The sequence below is a fragment of the Anas platyrhynchos genome, chromosome 1 (genome assembly GCF_047663525.1).
Source record: "Anas platyrhynchos isolate ZD024472 breed Pekin duck chromosome 1, IASCAAS_PekinDuck_T2T, whole genome shotgun sequence".
Lineage (NCBI taxonomy): Eukaryota > Metazoa > Chordata > Aves > Anseriformes > Anatidae > Anas > Anas platyrhynchos.
Window position 1 is genome coordinate 57,109,224 of NC_092587.1, and position 19,218 is coordinate 57,128,441.

The 19,218-nt window shown below is 37.6% G+C and overlaps 1 protein-coding gene across 1 annotated transcript in view; it reads right to left on the reverse strand.

Annotated features, from left to right (window-relative positions):
* Positions 1–19,218, reverse strand: part of POLR3B (RNA polymerase III subunit B) — a 72,662-nt gene that overhangs the window by 26,871 nt on the left and 26,573 nt on the right. The window contains exons 14-20 of the mRNA XM_027449743.3: positions 17,211–17,411; positions 15,783–15,945; positions 13,314–13,467; positions 11,521–11,595; positions 10,621–10,719; positions 7,431–7,558; positions 781–990 (exon numbers count right to left, since the gene is read on the reverse strand). Of these exons, the coding sequence (XP_027305544.2) occupies positions 781–990; positions 7,431–7,558; positions 10,621–10,719; positions 11,521–11,595; positions 13,314–13,467; positions 15,783–15,945; positions 17,211–17,411 (1,030 nt within the window). The remainder of the gene's footprint in view (positions 1–780; positions 991–7,430; positions 7,559–10,620; positions 10,720–11,520; positions 11,596–13,313; positions 13,468–15,782; positions 15,946–17,210; positions 17,412–19,218) is intronic.

Below are 19,218 nucleotides of genomic sequence, written 5' to 3' on the forward strand. Positions count from 1 at the left end.
TCCTCTAACCCCCTGCAGCATTTACATAAAGCACTGAAGATCTGTGGAGGCAGTGACACAGGCCAGAGCGGCACAAGCTTCGATTTCACTTAGTTACTTCCAGTCGGTGCTTAGGCACTTTTACTTAAAATACACTGCACAGATTTTTTTTTTTGGTTTTGAACTTCTCTCTGAATAAATACTGCAAGATTTTGTTTTTGGTAATACTATTATTTTCCCTCAGAAAACAAGCAATGCTGTTACTGTGCCCTCAGAGCATCACGATCACCATGGCACACAATAGCACATCTTCCATTCCTTTCCTGAATGCTTTCAGAAATCTCGTTTCATCTATTGCTTTCATTACAGATGATAATGACGAGACGCCTGTTAGTAATGAAGAAAGGCTCAGGTAACCAGCTAAAAATCAAGCAGCACAGAACATTTTATCCGATACCTTGTATTTTTCATAAGCTAAACGTTTTCAAAAAGGGATCATTTATCCTTTCCGACTTGAGGTCAAAAGCTAGCCATTTGTTCTTTTAATACCCATACTCAAGAGTTTTTTCACGTGTTGGCAACTTCACCCTACTGTTGCAACCATGGAATTACAATCGCTATTCATGCAGAAAACAAACAAAAGCACCCAGAGCAGTTTTGGAATTCAACTTCTTAATTGGAGATGCACTGTTTGTAACAGCAATAAAATTTATTGTATGATAACACCATGAGACAACAAAATGATTAAAGCACGCAGTAGAGCACACAGCAGAGAAGTAGGAAAGAATTGATGGTGCTTACCTCTGTCCAAAGAGGCCTTGTTTAAGACGAGAGCATCTTCAATATCGTAACCACTGTAGCTCATGACAGCAACTGTGGCATTCTGTCCTGCAGGCAATTTCTCAAAGTCTATCAGCTCAATTGTTTTTGTTTTTACCATGGGCTTTTGGGGATAGGCTAGAAGATACATAAGAGTATCTATCCTGTTTCTTTGATTGTATCCAATCGTACCTGTATGTAAAAAAAAAAAAAAAAAAAAAAATCTGAACATCAATGTGTCTCCTAAAAATATTTTAGCTAAAAAAATTATCAAAGTGCAAATGAACCAAACCACAAACTGAGGAATTTTATCTAATAATACAAATTCTTCATGAAAAAAGGGGGGAAATTCATACAAGGGACTGAAGTGAAACAACTTTGCATTATTAAATTCAAATAAAGCTGTAAGTAGCTTCTTTTTGTAGGCTTCCACAAAGATTTTATTTTAAGGGAAAACCTGAGCATCAAGACAAAAAGAACAAGGAAAGAAATCAAACTAATCTCCTCTACGACTGAATGGAAATAAGATTATTATTTTTTACAATCATGACACTGAATAACCGTGTAAGCATGAAGATTGTTGTTACTATTCTAATAATCATAAGGTTTGCTTTTTTATGAGAGATGAAATCGTGTTCTGGTTCCAATCAGTGTCCTGATTCAAAATTTCATCGGAATCAAAAGAAAGACTCCCACTAAGTTCGAGAGGAGCTCTGGATCAAGCTCTGCGTCTTCCACATAGCATATGCTTCCTTTTTCTGGGCAATAATTAGTTCAACAGCAGCCTGTGTTAAGAGCGTCACAAAGCATGAAGAAAGCATACAGTTAGCAGCAGCCAAGACTGATTTACTTTCTGAAATTAGAGGCATCATTGCTAGAAAGACTACAGTAGAAGTTCACCCACAATATATTTGTCTTTCTACATGAAATTAATTTTAAATTTACGGTTCAGAATTCAATCCTTTGTATAGACCTCCCAGCTTGAGACCGAAATTTTTGGCCCTGTCCCATCAGACTGCCAAAGTGTCTTCTGAAATCTGAGGAAAAAATAATTAACGCCCAGCAGGGAAACATAAACTGTTGTGTAGCAGAACAAAAGTTAAGGCAATCGTATGTTATTAGAGTTTGCTGTACCAGGACTATGCTATGTCTCAAAGCAATTAAGAAATTATAGCCTGAAAAGTTAAAGTTTTAAAGTTTTAAGTACTAAATATTCTGCAGTACTTGTGCTTAGGAGGTAAGTCTTTTAAAGCCTTTCCAATTTCTCCTGCAATTTCAAAGGATGGCCATTATCAAGGAAAGGTCAAGCAGCCTGACTATAATGAAGACTTCACATGGCCAGGATATAACACAGCTGAACACAAATCTGCTCTCAGGGAAGGGCAGCTTCATGTTTTATATACGCATACGTGCAATTTCCAACTGCCTGCATTTAGATAAAACGTTTAGAAAACCAGATACCTAAAACCTGGCAGCATCACAGGCAGTTCTAAAGACCTGGAGGAGGAAATAAATTCATCGCAGAGCAGTATTGCACAAGAAGTAAGATCGTAGGGCCTGGATTCAACACTGAAGACTCCCCCAGACATCCCCCAACAAGACCCAATACCTGAAGGTCCTCTTACTTCTGATATTCCCCTAGCCTAAGCAGAAGGCACTGTATCACTGTACTTTGATAAGCGAACTGTTTTTCCCACCATACAGCAAGCGAAATCTGCCAAATGAAAAAGAGTTTTACACCCCTCTTTTCCTTTGCACCTAGACTGTATAACCTGCATGCTTTCAGGACAGGCTGTCTGCTGTGCAGCTTATCTTAAAAGTTTTAGACAGGTACACCTTGCTGGTGTTATGAGAAATCACACTCTTTTGAAATGCTTGCAATATTTACCTCCTCTGAGATGCTTACACATGCTATGGTTAGGGATGCTATGACAGGATGAAATCTAGAGTGTCTTATCTTAGCACAACTTGTGCTTTTATACCCTTGTAGCAATCTGAGGAAGTCCCTAATATGTCAAATATTACAGCCAATAAACTGTTTGAGGAATTTTTCTATAATTGAATGCTGTAGCATATCAGATGGAAAACGTACACATATAGACCAGTGGTGGATATCCTAGCAGGAAAGAAACTTATTAGAGGTCGATTCAAGAGCAGAAATGAAATAAAATACCCCCAAATCATGGCATACATCAGCAACATTTGTCTTAATTACTAGGATTTAATGGTTACTCATATAATGCCTTATCTAGTCTGGTCTAACAAACCACAGTCTAAAAAAAATGCAATTTGCTTATTCAAAATTAAGGAGCAGCTTTCTTCAGAGGACTGGTGTGTAGGGACGAGACCTCTGTGTGGGTGTTGAAATGAAGCAAGTCAGCTTTATTTCTGTTTTCCCTCTGAAAGAACGGAGCCCTTGTTTGCTTCGGCCAAAGAGCTGAGCAAAAGTGAAGTATAATTAAACGTCACCATAACAAACCCTGCTCACAATGACCCACATTTAAAATTATCACAACAGCAAGAAAAATTTTTTTCATTGGTAATTAGCCCCGTTTAAAGCATAACACACACAAGGTTGACCTGGATACAACAAAGATCATTTTCTTGCTTTTTTTCAGCAGTTGCTGTATTGTGGATGCACGTGTGCATTCTTGCCTTTTTTTCCCCCCACATCCTAACCTTTTTTTTTTTTACCTTCTAACATATAATTTGATCATTCTTCAGTGTAAAGCAATCATATAAAAATACAATCTATTGCAACTTAGCATAAACAGGACAGCGTTATTCTGATGTAGTTTCCAAGCATTCATCCAGTTCTGTTGTATTACTTCCAACATCTATGTTAATTTTTGTTGTGAAATGTAATACCAAAATTATCTACTTAAGATACAATCCCAAAGGGCTATTATTGCATATGCCAAGAGAAGAATTGCCATACTTCTGTATTTCCCCCAATTTCACCATGGACTTTCTACCATTTTATCCTTTTATATGAGCCCAAACCAACAGAGAAAGGAGCATCGGTTTTGAAGGCTGCACTGAGCCTTGCAGTTGGGCTCCAGCTCAGCTCACCGAGATTTTCCCATTACACGTGTTAATCGGTCTGGACATTCAGCATTCGAAATATTCGTTTCACCACAGAGAGATTAAGAAGTCAGTTAAAAAGATGATGGGGAAGTCTGGCTCATTTCTGCCCCAGCCCTCCTGTGCCTGCTGCCGGAGAGAGAAGAGCTGCCCAAAAGGGACCGAGCCATAGAGCACAAACGCTGCTCTTCAAAGGCAAGAGGTAGAACTAAGCCCTGGCCACAAAGTACCCAGGGCTAGCTGTGAAGACCAGCACCAACCAGTTTTGTTTTGACGTTTGTTTCAGTTCCCAGCCAACAGGCTAGCCATACAAAATTTGGGAGCGCTTCAGCTCCCAGCCCACTGCCGAGGCCTTTCACGACGGTCAGAAAGCAGCCACCTCCAGCACTCGGCTCCTCGAGGCGCATTTGTCTTCGCAACTCAATTTTAACGCACTCAGCTGGTTGTAGCACGAGGAAAAGCAGTCTACCAAGAGCTCTGCTATTTCACAGAAGCAAAGAATGTAATCCTGCAACATTTTTTTAATATCAGAGAAGTTGCTTCAACGCAGATGTCTGCAACGATGTTCTTGCTCACCCGCCGCCTTGCCTCAAATATTCCCTGCTCTTTCAGAGGCTGAAGTGAAAATGAACATCCCAAACCTCCTTCCCTTACTCAGACTTGCATTATGTCATTTGGGATAAAAGTGCAGTGTGCAGTTGGGCAATGACAGCGTACAGCTTGCTTCGTGTGCTCACACAGCCGCTCTCCCAGATGAGCGTGTGTCTGTGCAATGTGGCAGGTTCCTGGCAGGAAAATGGGTGCTTTCATGTCCTACAGGCTCTTGTACAACGCCTCACAGTCACAGAGGTACAGTATGTAAAATTGACTCATTTCTGAAAATTAATGTGACCGAAAAGCTCCATTTAAAATTATGTCTCTAATCATAGGCAACATCGATCATTTTAAACATTATTGGAGCAACACGTGGAATTCAAACAATACAGACTCCTGTATTTTAATCTTCAGTATTTCAGATTTTAAGCTTCTACTGTTCCCTTTGCACCAAAATGTCAACCTTCAACTGCAAGCCTTACAGCTGCTCTTGTATTTGCCACCTAACCCTACCTTTTCTTCAGTCTCTGTACAACCAGCAAAATATGGACAATTATCTACACCAAAACAAAGTGATTTCATTTCCATTTCATTTCAGTGTAATCCAGTTAGTTTAACTAAGCTAAGCATAGCTCCAGTCCTCCAACTAGATGACCTATTCTGCCCATGAAAGAGAGCTATTTTTCAATAATACTTAATATTATCTCGCAGAAACACTCATATTTTAATACTTAACACTTGTCAAGGATACTGGATTAGACCTCATTGCAATTCCTGATGGCTATCCTTCATTTATACGTCCTTTCACACCTTTCCCTACATTTTATAACGCTAAAACCAAGCCAAGCCTGTCCAAAGCTGTGGGCACTGCTCTGTGAGGTGGTCAGAGGGGGGTCAGTGCTGAGTAGCACAAGGGCCTCCTCTCTGAGCCAGAGCCCAGGGACTTGCTCTGTGCCCCTGGGTTTTGACAGCTGAGGACTTGGACATGAGTCTTTCCACGTGGCCATGTGGGACCTAGAGCTGGTCTGCAATTTTGGAGTGGAAAAAGAAAGAGAGAAGTGTGAATAGTTACATAAAAGCTTGGCATTGGAAGCACTGTGTCACATCCTTTCTTAAATAAAATCAGAAAGAAGCATCTGTAACCTGTTTCAGGATTATCTTCTAGGTTGTGTTTGATCTCTAGGTGTAGAGAAAAACCTTTTCTGCCCATACGTATGGCCACTTAGGGTATTTTTTTAATAGCAGTTATTACAAAAAAAAGGTTCAGGTGCTTGAAGATACTTGAGGCACAGCAAAATAGAACTCAGGTCATGTGCCAACTTTTCAAATATACTTTTATCTAGCTGCTTATTCTTTGAGTCAGGTGTTTTGTCATAACAAACTGAAACAAAGGCTTTTTTTATTGCTCAAGATATTCAATGGCTTTTGTGTTCCTAGCGTCAGCAGGAACGTCAGAGGATTGTATCCAAGGAGCTAAATGTGCAAGACCTAGGGTCAAAGCAGCTGAATACACCAACCTCAGAAAACACAGACAATGAATTGCAAATGACACTCAAAACAAAACGGGAAAAAAACCTTCACACAGAAAACTACAAAAGAACTCCACAGATACTGAATTGGCTTTCTGTACACACTGATCCTGCTTAACTGTGTGTGGTAACCAACCAAACCTTCTGAGACTAATAGTCATAAAATAGAGACTTGGGGGTGGGAGGAAAGATAATGGGATGGGGGAGAACTGTAAGGAGAAAGATTGCATTGCCCCTCTTTTTTTTTTTTTTTTTTTTTAATTTAAAGGGGGGACATGCATCTGTTGCTATTTTCTGCTATTTTGATGTACTGACCATGACAGTTCAGCACCAGGCAGTTACTTTGCTGTTAATTCTGCTGCAGAAGCCTTGCGAAAGGTGCAGTGTTTCAGTTTCAGACAGACAGCACAAAACAAATGATTTAGTAAACCTAAAAGAGGTGGTAGTTTTTTTTTCTACTGTAACTCACAGCTTCCAAGCCAGCCATCAACACAAGACCTAAAACCAGCAGGTACAGCACAAGTCTGAATACAGCTGTCCAAACCAATGTACCGCTGGTCAGGTCCTTGCTGGGACTCACTCTGGTTTGATCATGGGCTGTATGATTTTGATGCTTTAATGTTAGTTTAGCTATGTAGTAAAGGAAGGATTAGAACTTACTTTGTGTTAATTACCCACCACAGCACATTTATAAAGCTTTTTTTTTTTTTTTTTTTTTTAAATGACCAGCTACCACATCGTAAAAAGAATGAAACGATCAGAAATTAATTTTGTTTTAGTCATTTGAATGAGAGGCCATTATTACTTGCCTTCTTCATCCAAAACAAAGAAAAAAAGGCCAAAACCTAAACTGCTGCTTTGGGAAGTGGTCAAGTAATTAAGCCATTCTGTGAAGTCAATATAACTTATTTTTATTTTTAAGGACAACTACTCAACTATTCAATACAAAGTCTCTTCTCTTTGCACTCCGTCTCACATTGTGAGAACAATTTTTTACTCTTTTTATCTGGAAATCCATAGCACACTGCAATATAAAGAGAAAGGAAAACCACACTGCCAATTCTCCAGTTATATTAAAAATTTGAAAGTCTCAATGATTATAAAACAAACAAACAAACCACAACCAAGAAAAAAGAAGAAAACCAAGAAAACACCACCAAGAAAAAAGCTACAGTGCCCTATTTTCTCCAAATGTTAAGCATTAGGACCTGCAGATATGGTCTTCATTTCAGGAAAACTTTTTTTTATTATTATTTTTTCTAGCATTTTAGAGGTAACTTTTCATTACATCATCTAAACTAAGAGGTGTTCTCTTCCTGGCAAAGCTTTTATGTTAACTAGGAAAGAATTTCTCTGTTTTTTTACTTTCTCGACATAGCATTAAAAATTATGTAACACTCCAAAACAGAATTAAAAAAATCTTACCCATTGCTTGTTTCCCCATAGCACACTGATAGGTGTTCCTTGGGGACTGGTTGTGGTGAGGATACGGAATCAGACCAGCACAGACACCAAGAAGCGTGAAAGGTTCAATCTCCAAATGTGTTGTATCTCTTAAAAGAAAGAGCACCAATTATAGCATGCTTGTGAACAAACAATAACTATCATTTATTTATTTTAGCAGTATCTCGTAATTCTTCCATTCAATTCTACTCATGAAAATGTAAGCCATTAAGACCTCAAACCATGGATTCACTATCCTATTTTTTTCTCTTTATACTTTGTTTTCATTTTAAGTGTTTCCACATGAAAAGAAATGAAGGAGAACAAACTTCCCATCAGGGAGAGAAAAAGCCTCTAGGTAACAACAACCTGAAGGAGCTCAGCAAGACAATAAAATTTCAGTTTATACACTAAGTCCTAAAATGCCTTAAGGAATGTCATCTCGTGTAACAAGAGTATTCTGCATCATTACCAATCTCAGAGATCTAGAAATCCACAGGAGACATGGAAGGAGGAGGAGCAAGACAGATTCAGCCATTAGAAAAGAACAAAAGTGTAGTCTTAGTTTTCCAAGTCAGTTATATAGTATCAGTTAGAGAGAAAACATCTGTGCCCAAACCAGATCCAAAGCCATGAGAGATATGCCACAATAAAACACTATTTGAAAAGCTCTGCAAATATTTTGGAAGTAATTATGTCGTTAAAAGGCGCTACCGATGAGAAATAAAAAGACATGGACAAGAAATAGACTGAGAGATAAGAAAACAAAATTCATTCTACCTGGCAGGAGCTTCGGAGGAGAAAGCCCATGCTCAATAAAGACAATTAAATCATAGTGCGCACTGGGATGCAAGTGGAGTGACTAATAACTAAGGATGGAGTGCACAATAAAGCTTGGCTGGAGCAGGTCTGCTTTTTAAATCAAGATAAGCAACTAGGAAATAGGAAATTCTGAAATGAAGCTAATTGTAACTAAACTTAGAGCCACTGTTTTTCTCCACTTGATAAAAAGCAGCTATGTTCATTGAAGCCTGCCTTAAGAAAACAGAAATGGCAGAATCCCAACTGCAGTTAAGTAATTCCGAAATGGTCTCAGGAGCCAGTAGTAATCTTGAAGCATGGACTGGTCTCCCCATTCTGCAAAATTTCGCAGAACTATTGACACTTCTCAAACAATAAACCAAGAGGCTTAAGAATGTGCTGACAGGGAATTTAACAAATTTCTTCAGAAAGTACCAGTGCATGGAATTACATATACATATTCAAATGGAGTAAAATTCAACACGAATGTTTTCCTGTGGAGATCAACCTTATTTCATCAAAGGAAGATGCTAGATCCTACTATCTTAGGATGTACTTCACAGTGCTAATGAGAGGACTTCAAAGTTTACAGAGCAGTTCAGTTTCTGCAAGTCAAAATGCCACTGCCAGAAATGGAACCAAGAAAGGAAGGCAACCTTATGAGTCTGAAAATAAGAGTTACAAATGGGTTAGGAAGAAATTGAACGCATTAAATAGAGTCAAATCCTCCAAAGAAAAAAACCCTTAATTGGATTGGAAAGGCAAAGAGAGGATACCGTAGCTAAAAGAAGCCTACATTACAAAAGCAGGAATGTTAATGGGATACTTCACAATAGCGGATTGTATCAGTTGTATTAACAGAACAAGTTGTACCAACATGGTTGCGCCATTTAAAATGCAAGATGACCGGCTGGGGGGAAGGGGTACAGAAATCAGCTACTCAAGGTGTAGGAAATATTAATACGAAACACAAGGAACAGTATACTCCTATGGTGTGAGCTCAGATACTTACGGCACTATTAACCACAAGCACTTAAGCTAAACTCAAAGCAAGATGACAGACAACACAAGAATCTCCCAAACTTTAGCAGGTATCATGGAGTCATTTCCTCACACTGGATTTTCTCCTGTCTCTTCCTCCTATTTCTGAGTAAACAGTAATTTCAGGTGATGCACTCCCATTAATCTTTCTAGCTGCATTAGGTATCCAATAACTTAAATTTTTCAGCTCTGATGCTTTATGGAAGTTGCTTAATTTTGGCACAAATGACAGCAGTTGTGTGTGCTCTTATTTGCTCATCTATACAGAAGCCAGACAAGAGCATGCAAAAGTGATAAAGTCTTCCAAGGCCTGGGCAGGAACAAGTCAACTTAATTAGCAGAGTTAATTCATTTTATCTGGCAAAGGTTAAAGATAACTGAAGGTCTCATCCAGCTCCACTGAAATCAATGATGCATTTCTACTAGCTCCCATGAGTACTTGATCAGGAGAACATTTAGAAAACGCATTTCCTGCATAAATCTACTTATCAAATGTGTTACGGAGGTAAATTCTGACCTCTAACGCACAGCCTTCAGTTGACAGGATATAGTCAGAGCAATATTAAAATAAAGGTAGGGAGATAGGAGGACTTAAATATCCTTCCTTCAGCATGGGATCTTTAATCACAGTCAGAAGCTAGAGGGAAAAGAAAAAAAAAAAAAACAACAAATCCAGAACACCAGCTCCTTCATATATGCACAAAACAGAAGAATCTGGGAATCTTCCTGAATGAAAAATACATGCTGGGAATGAGTTTAACAGGTGGTGAATAATACACAGAATGATACAGACATTTTTATCAAGGCCTATTACACATTCAAAAGTCAAAGGGAAGGTCTCATTACAACAACTCAGGCATTTAATGTAAGTTTGTAGTCTAGGATCCCTATACATCAAGAGAGAAATTTTTCCAAAGGACAATCATGACATCTTAAGAACGTAATTTAAAAGGGGAAATCATTTCCCTCTAAATTTAAAATGCATAAAATTACTTATGATGAGTAGCCCCATGATTACAAGAAAAACAAAAAAGCTACATCCAGAGAAGCAAATGATACTCCTTTAAGTATTTCTTATTATTGAGAGTCAGAAGCAGAAAGACATTTCCCCCAAAAATAGAAAGCGAACCACTTTTTGTAACTCTCCTGTGGATAATTTAGGATGTGTGTAAACAGATTTCTTTATCTTTTATCTGGCATATCTTCAGTCATTAGCAAGGGAGTCAAGTGTATGTGTGAAAATAGTGACATCATTAATACACGGGTGTTTTGAAAAGTTGTCCCCTGAAGGTTTTTCCTGTACCAGTGTTTAGTCTGAATGCATACTTACTTATTAATTGTATGTTCATAGAGTGCAATGTTACAATCATTTTCTTCATTCACATCCAAATATTCAACAAGGCCTTCATGCAAAAAGTCTTCAAAATTCCTATAGTTAAATTAAAAAATTACAGTGAAAGGGCGGTCTTTTCTTATGTTTCTGCAAAAACTGAACTACAAAAGAAACATATATCGAAGGAATGTCATATGTAGAATGTGAACTAGAGAAACACACTTATATGAAAGATTCTGTGCATTTTTCATATTTAAAAAAAGTTGTATTTTTTAATTAATCTCCTTTCAATTCACTGCTTCACATAGATTGACTGACTGATGATACTTAATTGAACAACAAAGTAAAATATCCTTTATGTACCTATGATCACCACAAAGCCAGGCAACTAAGTGTAATCCAGCAAGTTTTTGTGACATTTTTACAAACGCTAAATTTAAATGCATTTGTGCAAATATAGTGTTGTCATTTAAATATACAAACTAAGAATTTTCAAGCAGATTCAGAACTAATTCTAAACGCATCTGGTTTAGAGTGGTCAAGTTGATATTTCTTTAAAGTGTTTGACTTTCAATTACGAGAAGGATGGGAACCTCCTTGGGACTTGTATTTGTGGAAAGGTGAGGCTGTGAGATACGTGTATATTCTACATCATCACCAAATTTCGTAGCACTAAAAAAAACAACAAAACAGTAAGACTAGACTTTATTCAACTTCGAACAGAAAATCTCTGATGCACTGATTTATATGTATAACTTCTATGTATAGAAGTATAGAAGAGTGGACTTCTCCTCTACATAGCTAACCAAAAATATGAAATGACTGCCTGGCTGAATAATTTCCACACAGTATTTACAGACAGATGTGAAGATGAAAAGGTCTGTTTGAATTGCGTACCTGTAACCCTGAGCCAGTTCTTCCATATGCTTGTTTGTTACTGCAGGTTTTTGCTTCTTTACAATTATGTAGGGTCTACAATTAAAAAGGAAAAAAAAAAAAAAGGGAAAATGGGATTCTGATAGCAAGTACTTAGGTACCTTAATTTATACTTACAGTAAGAACACTACCTACATATCACACATTTTATAAACCACTTTTAAAATTTATCCACCTTTAAATGATTCCTCCACATAACTTTAATTAATTATTCAAACCTTGTTTTGATATACAGATATCATGAACTGATCTATTGTCTTTCAAGTAACAAAAAGCATAAAAGAAAAATTCTGATTTCAATTTTGAGGAGGAAGTTGCTTTTCTTCTCTAAATCTTTAAACTAACATCTTCTAAGTTTCACCTATGCATTTTGTTGATGACTTTAAAAGGCTTAAGCCTTCTCATGCTACAAAGCTAAGAAGAGCATTAAGTTCTATGGATATTTCAGGAAATTCACACACACAGTGAACAGTTTGTGCTTAAATGCCCACATGCAGGAATGTATTTTGCTGTTACTTACACGATATAGGGTTTAGGCATTTACTACAGGCTGCATTAGATGAATCCATAAATTTCAACAGCACATGGACCTCTGAAGGCTTCCTTACCACAAGGAAACACTGACACAAAGGATGGCATGCAAGAATGAAACGTCAAGGGCTGTTGCTATTTGGACAAGTTGCTCTTATAAAGAGCAGCAATAGCTACAAGATACTTGTGGAGTCCACTCTGAAGTCTAAATAACTGTTTGAAGACTAATGAGCACTTTTAAATGGTTAATAGGGGAACTGAACAATTGCAGGGTGGGGGGTGTCGCAAAGCAACTTGGTAAACTCCTGGAAATATATGTGATTTCACTTCTCTCTCTCTTAAAAAAAAAAAAACAAAACTAAACTAAAAGACTCCGGACTTGCTGCATCTCCAAACTTGCAGAATAGCTGGTATTAGCTGATTGGAAAACTGATTTCTGTACTACTGAATTATGACCCTACCACTGGATGTCTTGACCAGGTATGATTAACTGATGGTTTGTACATGTACTATTTTGGGGCCTGCAGTGTACGTCAAACAGCCTTCAGTTTGCTCTGAATTGCAATTAATTAATTAAGGTGGAATGCCCTATAAATATGTTGCCTAGTTAAGGGTAAGCAATGAAGTAAACCAAAACTGTGATAGACTCCTTGTTACTACAGCAAGCAGGTACATGCACGAGGAAGCTTTGCACCAGAAGTAAGGGCCCTGAAAGGCAAGGAGTAGTTCTCATTCCACAATGTGATATCACACACAAAGTGGCTGCTTGTTCCTCACTTCTCTATGGTGATATCTTACAGAAGTGTAAAAAACAACAAACAAACAAAAAACTCCAAGGACATGGGACATTACTGCAGTTACCAATTGTGCTGATTTCCCCTTCCTCCTCCCTCACCCCATCCCCCCGATTTTTTTTTTTTTTTAAAAAGAAGTTGGAAGCAACATTTTGTTCTAACTTCTTTGTAAAGGCAAAAGTAATTTATTTGGGGCTTTTTTATTTATTTTTATTTTTTTTTACATTGACTTACTACATAGTATATTTCACTGACCAGCGTACTTTGAATGAGTTACTTAAGGAGAAAAGAAATGCTTAAGTCTGACAGAATCTGAAAACAGATCGTGCATTTAAATCTCTACTTGTGAATGCCTTAGCCCAACATATTTACAGTTCCTAAAACAGTATTTATAGAAAGTTCAATTCATAGTTCTGATGGGATGTTTACCTGCACAACCTCCCTCCATCAGAGGAAATGTACACACATCTGTCAGAAAGATTTGTAGAGATGGAAACAAACTCATTGATATAACCTGCTCGACGCATTATTCGAAACGTGTTGACCAGTTTTTGATGATCACGTATGACACCAAGGATGTTACCTATTCAGAAAGAGAAAAAAGTCCATTCTTTGCATATCCAATACTCTACTTATAAATTCTGATCATGTCTAGCATGCACACTAGTAGTTACTACTTCTTGCAAATAGTTAAGTATTGTCATAAAATTCACCCTTTAGATAAGAATTACTCTTTTTTTTTTTTTTCTAAATCTCACTAAACATAAAAATGTGTCCAAGCTTCACAGGTCAGCTACCTGTTTGCCTCCAAACAGCTTCAGAAATCAAACAGTGTGCTTCATCCAGCTTTCTTCAAATGTGTTTTTGCTCATATGCCTATTTACCAGTTAGCATACAAGCAAACATTTCTGAAGCCTGGATGTCCAGCTGTACTAAGAATGGATCCAAATTTTCCAAGAACTGACCAGGGAACTGCCATGCTGCTTCGTCAAAAATTTTAGGAAGATGTGATACTTTTGATATATGTGAGCACTCACAAGAGCACCAGAATTTCTCCCTAAGGAACTTAGCTCAATGAACTATTACTATCATAGCAGGTCACTTTTTATATATCCTATTTAAAATATTTAGGTATTCTGAAGCACGATGAACAAAATAGAGTAAAGCTCATTTTTAAAGGGTCACCTGACCACAGTCATCTTAACATATAAAATACAACTAAGTGCATTGCCATATTAAACAGAACTCTTTAGAGAGAGAGAGACAAAGCTCAATATATAGAGTTTCTAAGACAATACAAAGGTCTTTATAGTTTAAAGAATTTGTACTTCCTCGTAAGGGGGTGTCGAGAGGCAGGAGACCTTTTCTCCATTAACACCAGCGACAGGACCCGCGGGAACGGGGTTAAGCTGAGGCAGGGGAAGTTTAGGCTTGACATCAGGAGGAAGTTCTTCACAGAGAGAGTGGTTGCACACTGGAACAGGCTCCCCAGGGAAGTGGTCACTGCACCGAGCCTGACTGAATTTAAGAAGAGATTGGACTGTGCGCTTAGTCACATGGTCTGAACTTTTGGGTAGACCTGTGCGGTGTCAAGAGTTGGACTTGATGATCCTTAAGGGTCCCTTCCAACTCAGGATATTCTATGATTCTATGATTCTGCTTTAAAAATTTTCTGTCCTTTTAGGTCACATGCTCAAATCTGAAACAAGTCACATCCACAAGACTGGAGTTTTCTAGAATTAAAACAACAAACTGGTAGATTGAACAGTTTTGCCTCATTTAGTACTAGATCATCTACATTTGGGTACATAACTGATCTTGCTTCATACTACAAACTGAGCTTGTGAAGGAAGAATCCAATACTTCTGCTCTGTACTTCCCTTTAGACCATAAAATGAAACAGAAAGAGTACATGTGGTTTCACTGAACCTTATCTTTACCATACCGCTACAGAAAAGCAGAGCAAAGGAATGCAGTTTGGTCAAGCATTGCTTTCATGTTACTGGAAGAAGGCAGGATTGAAGAATAATTGCTGTTTAATTCAAAGGTAAATGGAGATCTTATTCATGGTGACAAACACTAAATACTAGTCCCTGGAATTGGATGCTGTTGGCAAAAGACTATTTTAAAATCACAGTTGTAGTTTTTAAAATATCACTATTTGAAATCTGGTATTACAGTAACTGCTGATTTAGAAACACTGAAAGATCAGTTAAAAAGGAACATAAGTGTGCAGATGCAAAGCACATATGCCAAACCATTCCTCTAACAAAGACAAGTGGTGCAGCTTGTTTTCCAAAGTCTAATGTTTTCTAGTCATTCACAAAGCAAGGCAAGTTGTCCCTTAAAGTGATCAGCATTGCTAAATGTTGCAAACAATTATGTTGACTTTCTGGTTGTAAACACAGTTTCACGAATAGATACAAAAACATACACAGACTGAAATCAAATGAAATATATTTTGTGAATGAAGCTCTGAACTTGCAAATTGAAGTTATTACCAGTTTAGAAGCATTATGCTCTTTTAAAAGTATACCTTATGAAGAGCCAACTTGGTGAACGACTGGAAAACAAACAAACAAACCTGTAATGGTATGTACATGTTTTTCCTACCTATTCATGGAAGTCTAGTTAAAAACAGTACTGAAATTCAAAAAAGCTTCAATTTCCCAGCTGCACACATCTGCAGTCAGAGCATTAAGGATATCTTCACACAGCTACGTGCTATCATCTGGCCTTACTCTGCCCAGCTCTATCAAAATATTTGCAGATGAAGCTACCTTCACAGGGAAAACAGCATCTGTGGTTGACCACGCTCCAAAAAATTGTTGGAGGGTTTCTGAAGCCTAACTTTCAATCAGCAATAAATCAGAGTCAGACTGCTGAAGAGTTACATACCGTTAAGGAAAACAAGGAACACATTTGGATATGAAAGCTCTTCACCGCAGAGCAAGTTGACATCTTCAACTCCAAGATTACTGGCTAATTTAATAATCGGTCCGTCTTCCATATCTGTAGTAATGTGAGTCATGAGGGCAAGGTTTTTGACCAAACCACAAGCCTAAAATAAAAGAAATCCACCTTTTATTCATTTTGTTCCAAAGTAAAAGTATTAATACATCAAATATCTTTTTCTTCCAAAATTGTGGTTATAAGCAACAGAAAAAAGTCAAAGTATAAAGTGAAAGAAATGAAACAAAATAGCTGCGCTGAAAGTTACGGAAGTATTTTCTGTATCACACAGAAGCGTAATGTTTTAGCATTTACAAACTAATAAAAAATACAGATGGTTTAGTAGTAGATTTTATTATATCCAAACATATATAGCTTTATATTAATCTCTTCAAAGCAACAGTTACTTAGAAGCATAATATTGCATTATTTACAAAGAAAATCAAGGAAATAGATTCAGCAGCATGAGAAAATTGGGATGCTTACAATATACAATCATAGTGTGTGATTCTCCAACATAAAACATAACTAAAAGTAATAATAATTCATCTTTAGGACAAAAGTTAGGCTAACAAACTGTAGTTACCAAAACTGATTGTTTTGACTCAAGACATTAGAACTTCTTTTATTATTTTAATGTAATTTTAACTCTATATTTTTGCGCAGACTTAAATAAAAATACAAAATCAGTCTATTTATCAATCTGCCAAATGTGAAATTAAAAATATCAAAGTATCTCAAACAGTGAAATCTCATTTCAGCCGCTTTAAGAGACTAGCTAATATTAATTACAGATCTATTTGAGAAAGTTCAGAGCTTCCACAGGACATTCTATCTAGCAAAAGACAAAACAAAACCTGCCAGCATTAAGCATTTGGTTGAAATTGCTGCATGATCTCTTTCAAGTAAAAGTAGCTAAAGGTGCTTTACTTTCTTAAGCTAAAGCAGTTTCTGTAATATTAATATAGGTTTCCAGAAAAATTGCAGGTTGACACTGCAACTTCAAAATAGTATATTCATTATAGAATAAAGGGATAAGAGTTCAGGATTCCTCCCTTTCTGTCCTGATCAAAAGACAACAAGTAGCTCTGCTGCAAGAAATAGGAGGCCTTATATCATCCTCATATAGCCATTCTGAATAGTTTCCAGCCAGTCCACTCAAAAGGAAAAAAAAAAAAAAAAAAGGGTAATACAATACTGGGATGTAAACAGATGGGATGTGAGAGGACAAACAAGCTATGTTATCAGGCTGAGGATAATTTCTCCCTCCAGATACCTCCTGAGAAAAAATCCTCCTCTGATGAAGGATCAGTTGCTTCGAAACAAATTCCTCAGGAGGACAGAAGTATTGAAGGCAGCATACAAGTCCCTTACCTCTCCTTCAGGAGTGTCAGATGGGCAGAGCATCCCCCACTGAGATGGCTGCAGTGATCGAGGGCCGCTCACTTTCCTCGTCTTTTCAAACTGAGAAGAGATCCTGGTCATCATGCCCAGAGCAGATATATAAGACAAGCGGGATAGTACCTGCGTCACGCCTTGGCGGTCCATTTTGAATCTCTTCAGAGACCAATTTCCCTGTAGAGCAAAATGAACATTTCAAAATAGTTATTACAGCATATCCCTGTCTCGACACTACGTGTTTTTTTTCCTGTATTTAGACTGAATGATAGCAGGGGAGCTTTGCACAGCCAATGCTGCCCATTTATATAAAACAACTTTCTAATTACCTATGTGCATATAACTTCTGGTTATGGCAGACTTACTTACTAAAGTTGAAACAAAAGAATTGCTCTTTCAGAGGAGAGGATACACATGCTACAACACTTTCAAGCACAAAAACTGTTCATCATGTGTCCTTCACAGGTAAATCAATACTCAAATTTAGCAAATTTGTTAGGAAACACAGATGTTTATAGTGAAGATATCTGACAAATCCATGTGTATTTTCTTAATAACTTTTAGCTTAAAATTCTACAGAAAAACTCATTCATATGTCCTGTCATGGAAGAAGTGTGGAGTTTTTAGGTCTGTCCAGCTTCTCCAGTAGGATTATACCAACCACAAAATGCAAGATCTTTGAATATATCTACAGTTCATGTTTCAGGACTGTCAAGGCTAGTGTTGCTTGTGGTTTTAATTAGAGCAGAGAAGTCCAGAGAATGCTCTAGGATACAATTATGTTTCCATGGCAAGCAGAACATCTCTACCAATATCCATCATTTCACTGTACCCTAAGCTAACAATTCTGCAGAATTGTTAGATTTTGGTGCTACATTGCTTGTTTTCCTGACATCTACTCCATATACAGTTCCCAGTACCTGAGACATGCAGATATAGCATGCTGTTGTCCCAGTTACTACCATTTGCCCCAGTCAACATGCCACTAGGCAGTCCAAAGGCAGCGAAGATCTAGAATGTAACACTTTCCCTAGGACTGCCACCTGTTCATTCCCAAAACCTTTTTGATAAACTCAGTCCATCAATGCTAACAAGGAATTTGGAGCTTGCTTGCCCTACTGCACTGAAATCCTTTTGCTTGGCTTTTTTAGTAATGCATTAACAGCACAATCCCATCTTGTGATAAACACTTAGAGGCCACTACCTATCCCAGTGATTCTGCTACTTGCTTACACTGGAGAGACTATTAAATAGTCTGGAAAACTTCCCTTTTCTCCTTCTTACAGAAAGAAGAAAGAGACAACACCCAAGAGCAAAAAAGTCAAAAGAAACCTGCCCACTTGCTCACCCTTCTCACTCACCAGCCATTTCATTCTTAAAGGACTGAGAGTTGTCAGTATATAAGGAAGAATGCAATAAATCTGTAGTTTCTCCTCATGCTAAAAATGACTGCATCTGTAACCTATGCTAGCATGTAGTTTCTTCTTGCTCACTGTGAAATCTCAAAGATGGGACAGAAAGGGAAAAAGGGAGGTAAAAACCATGACTGAAGAAATAATGTGAAAATTTACTTATGCTTTTGAAATGACTGACTGACTCCTACAAAGCTGGCCAAAACAAAACTGGGCCAGAGCTGCTGTAAACCATCCCTGGTAGAGTACTTCCTACTGAAAACTTCCGTGAGCTGAAATTTGCTCCCTCAATGGCATTGGATGACTCTGCAGAGAAACTATAGTAAGCACCACTGAACACCAGTGAACGGTGGATTTAGTGATGTTATGAATTCTTCCACATGCTACTGGTGTAATTCTGAGTCTGCTGAGTTATTTCATGCTCTTAGAGACTATCATTGAAGCATTCTGGTGAGACTGGAGATGGTTCTTTCCAGGAATGATTTTTATGGTATTTGCTTAATCTCTTGAATAGTATGCACTGGGCATTGTTCCTGAGAAATTATTTTCAATGGTTAAGAGCAGATGGTGTT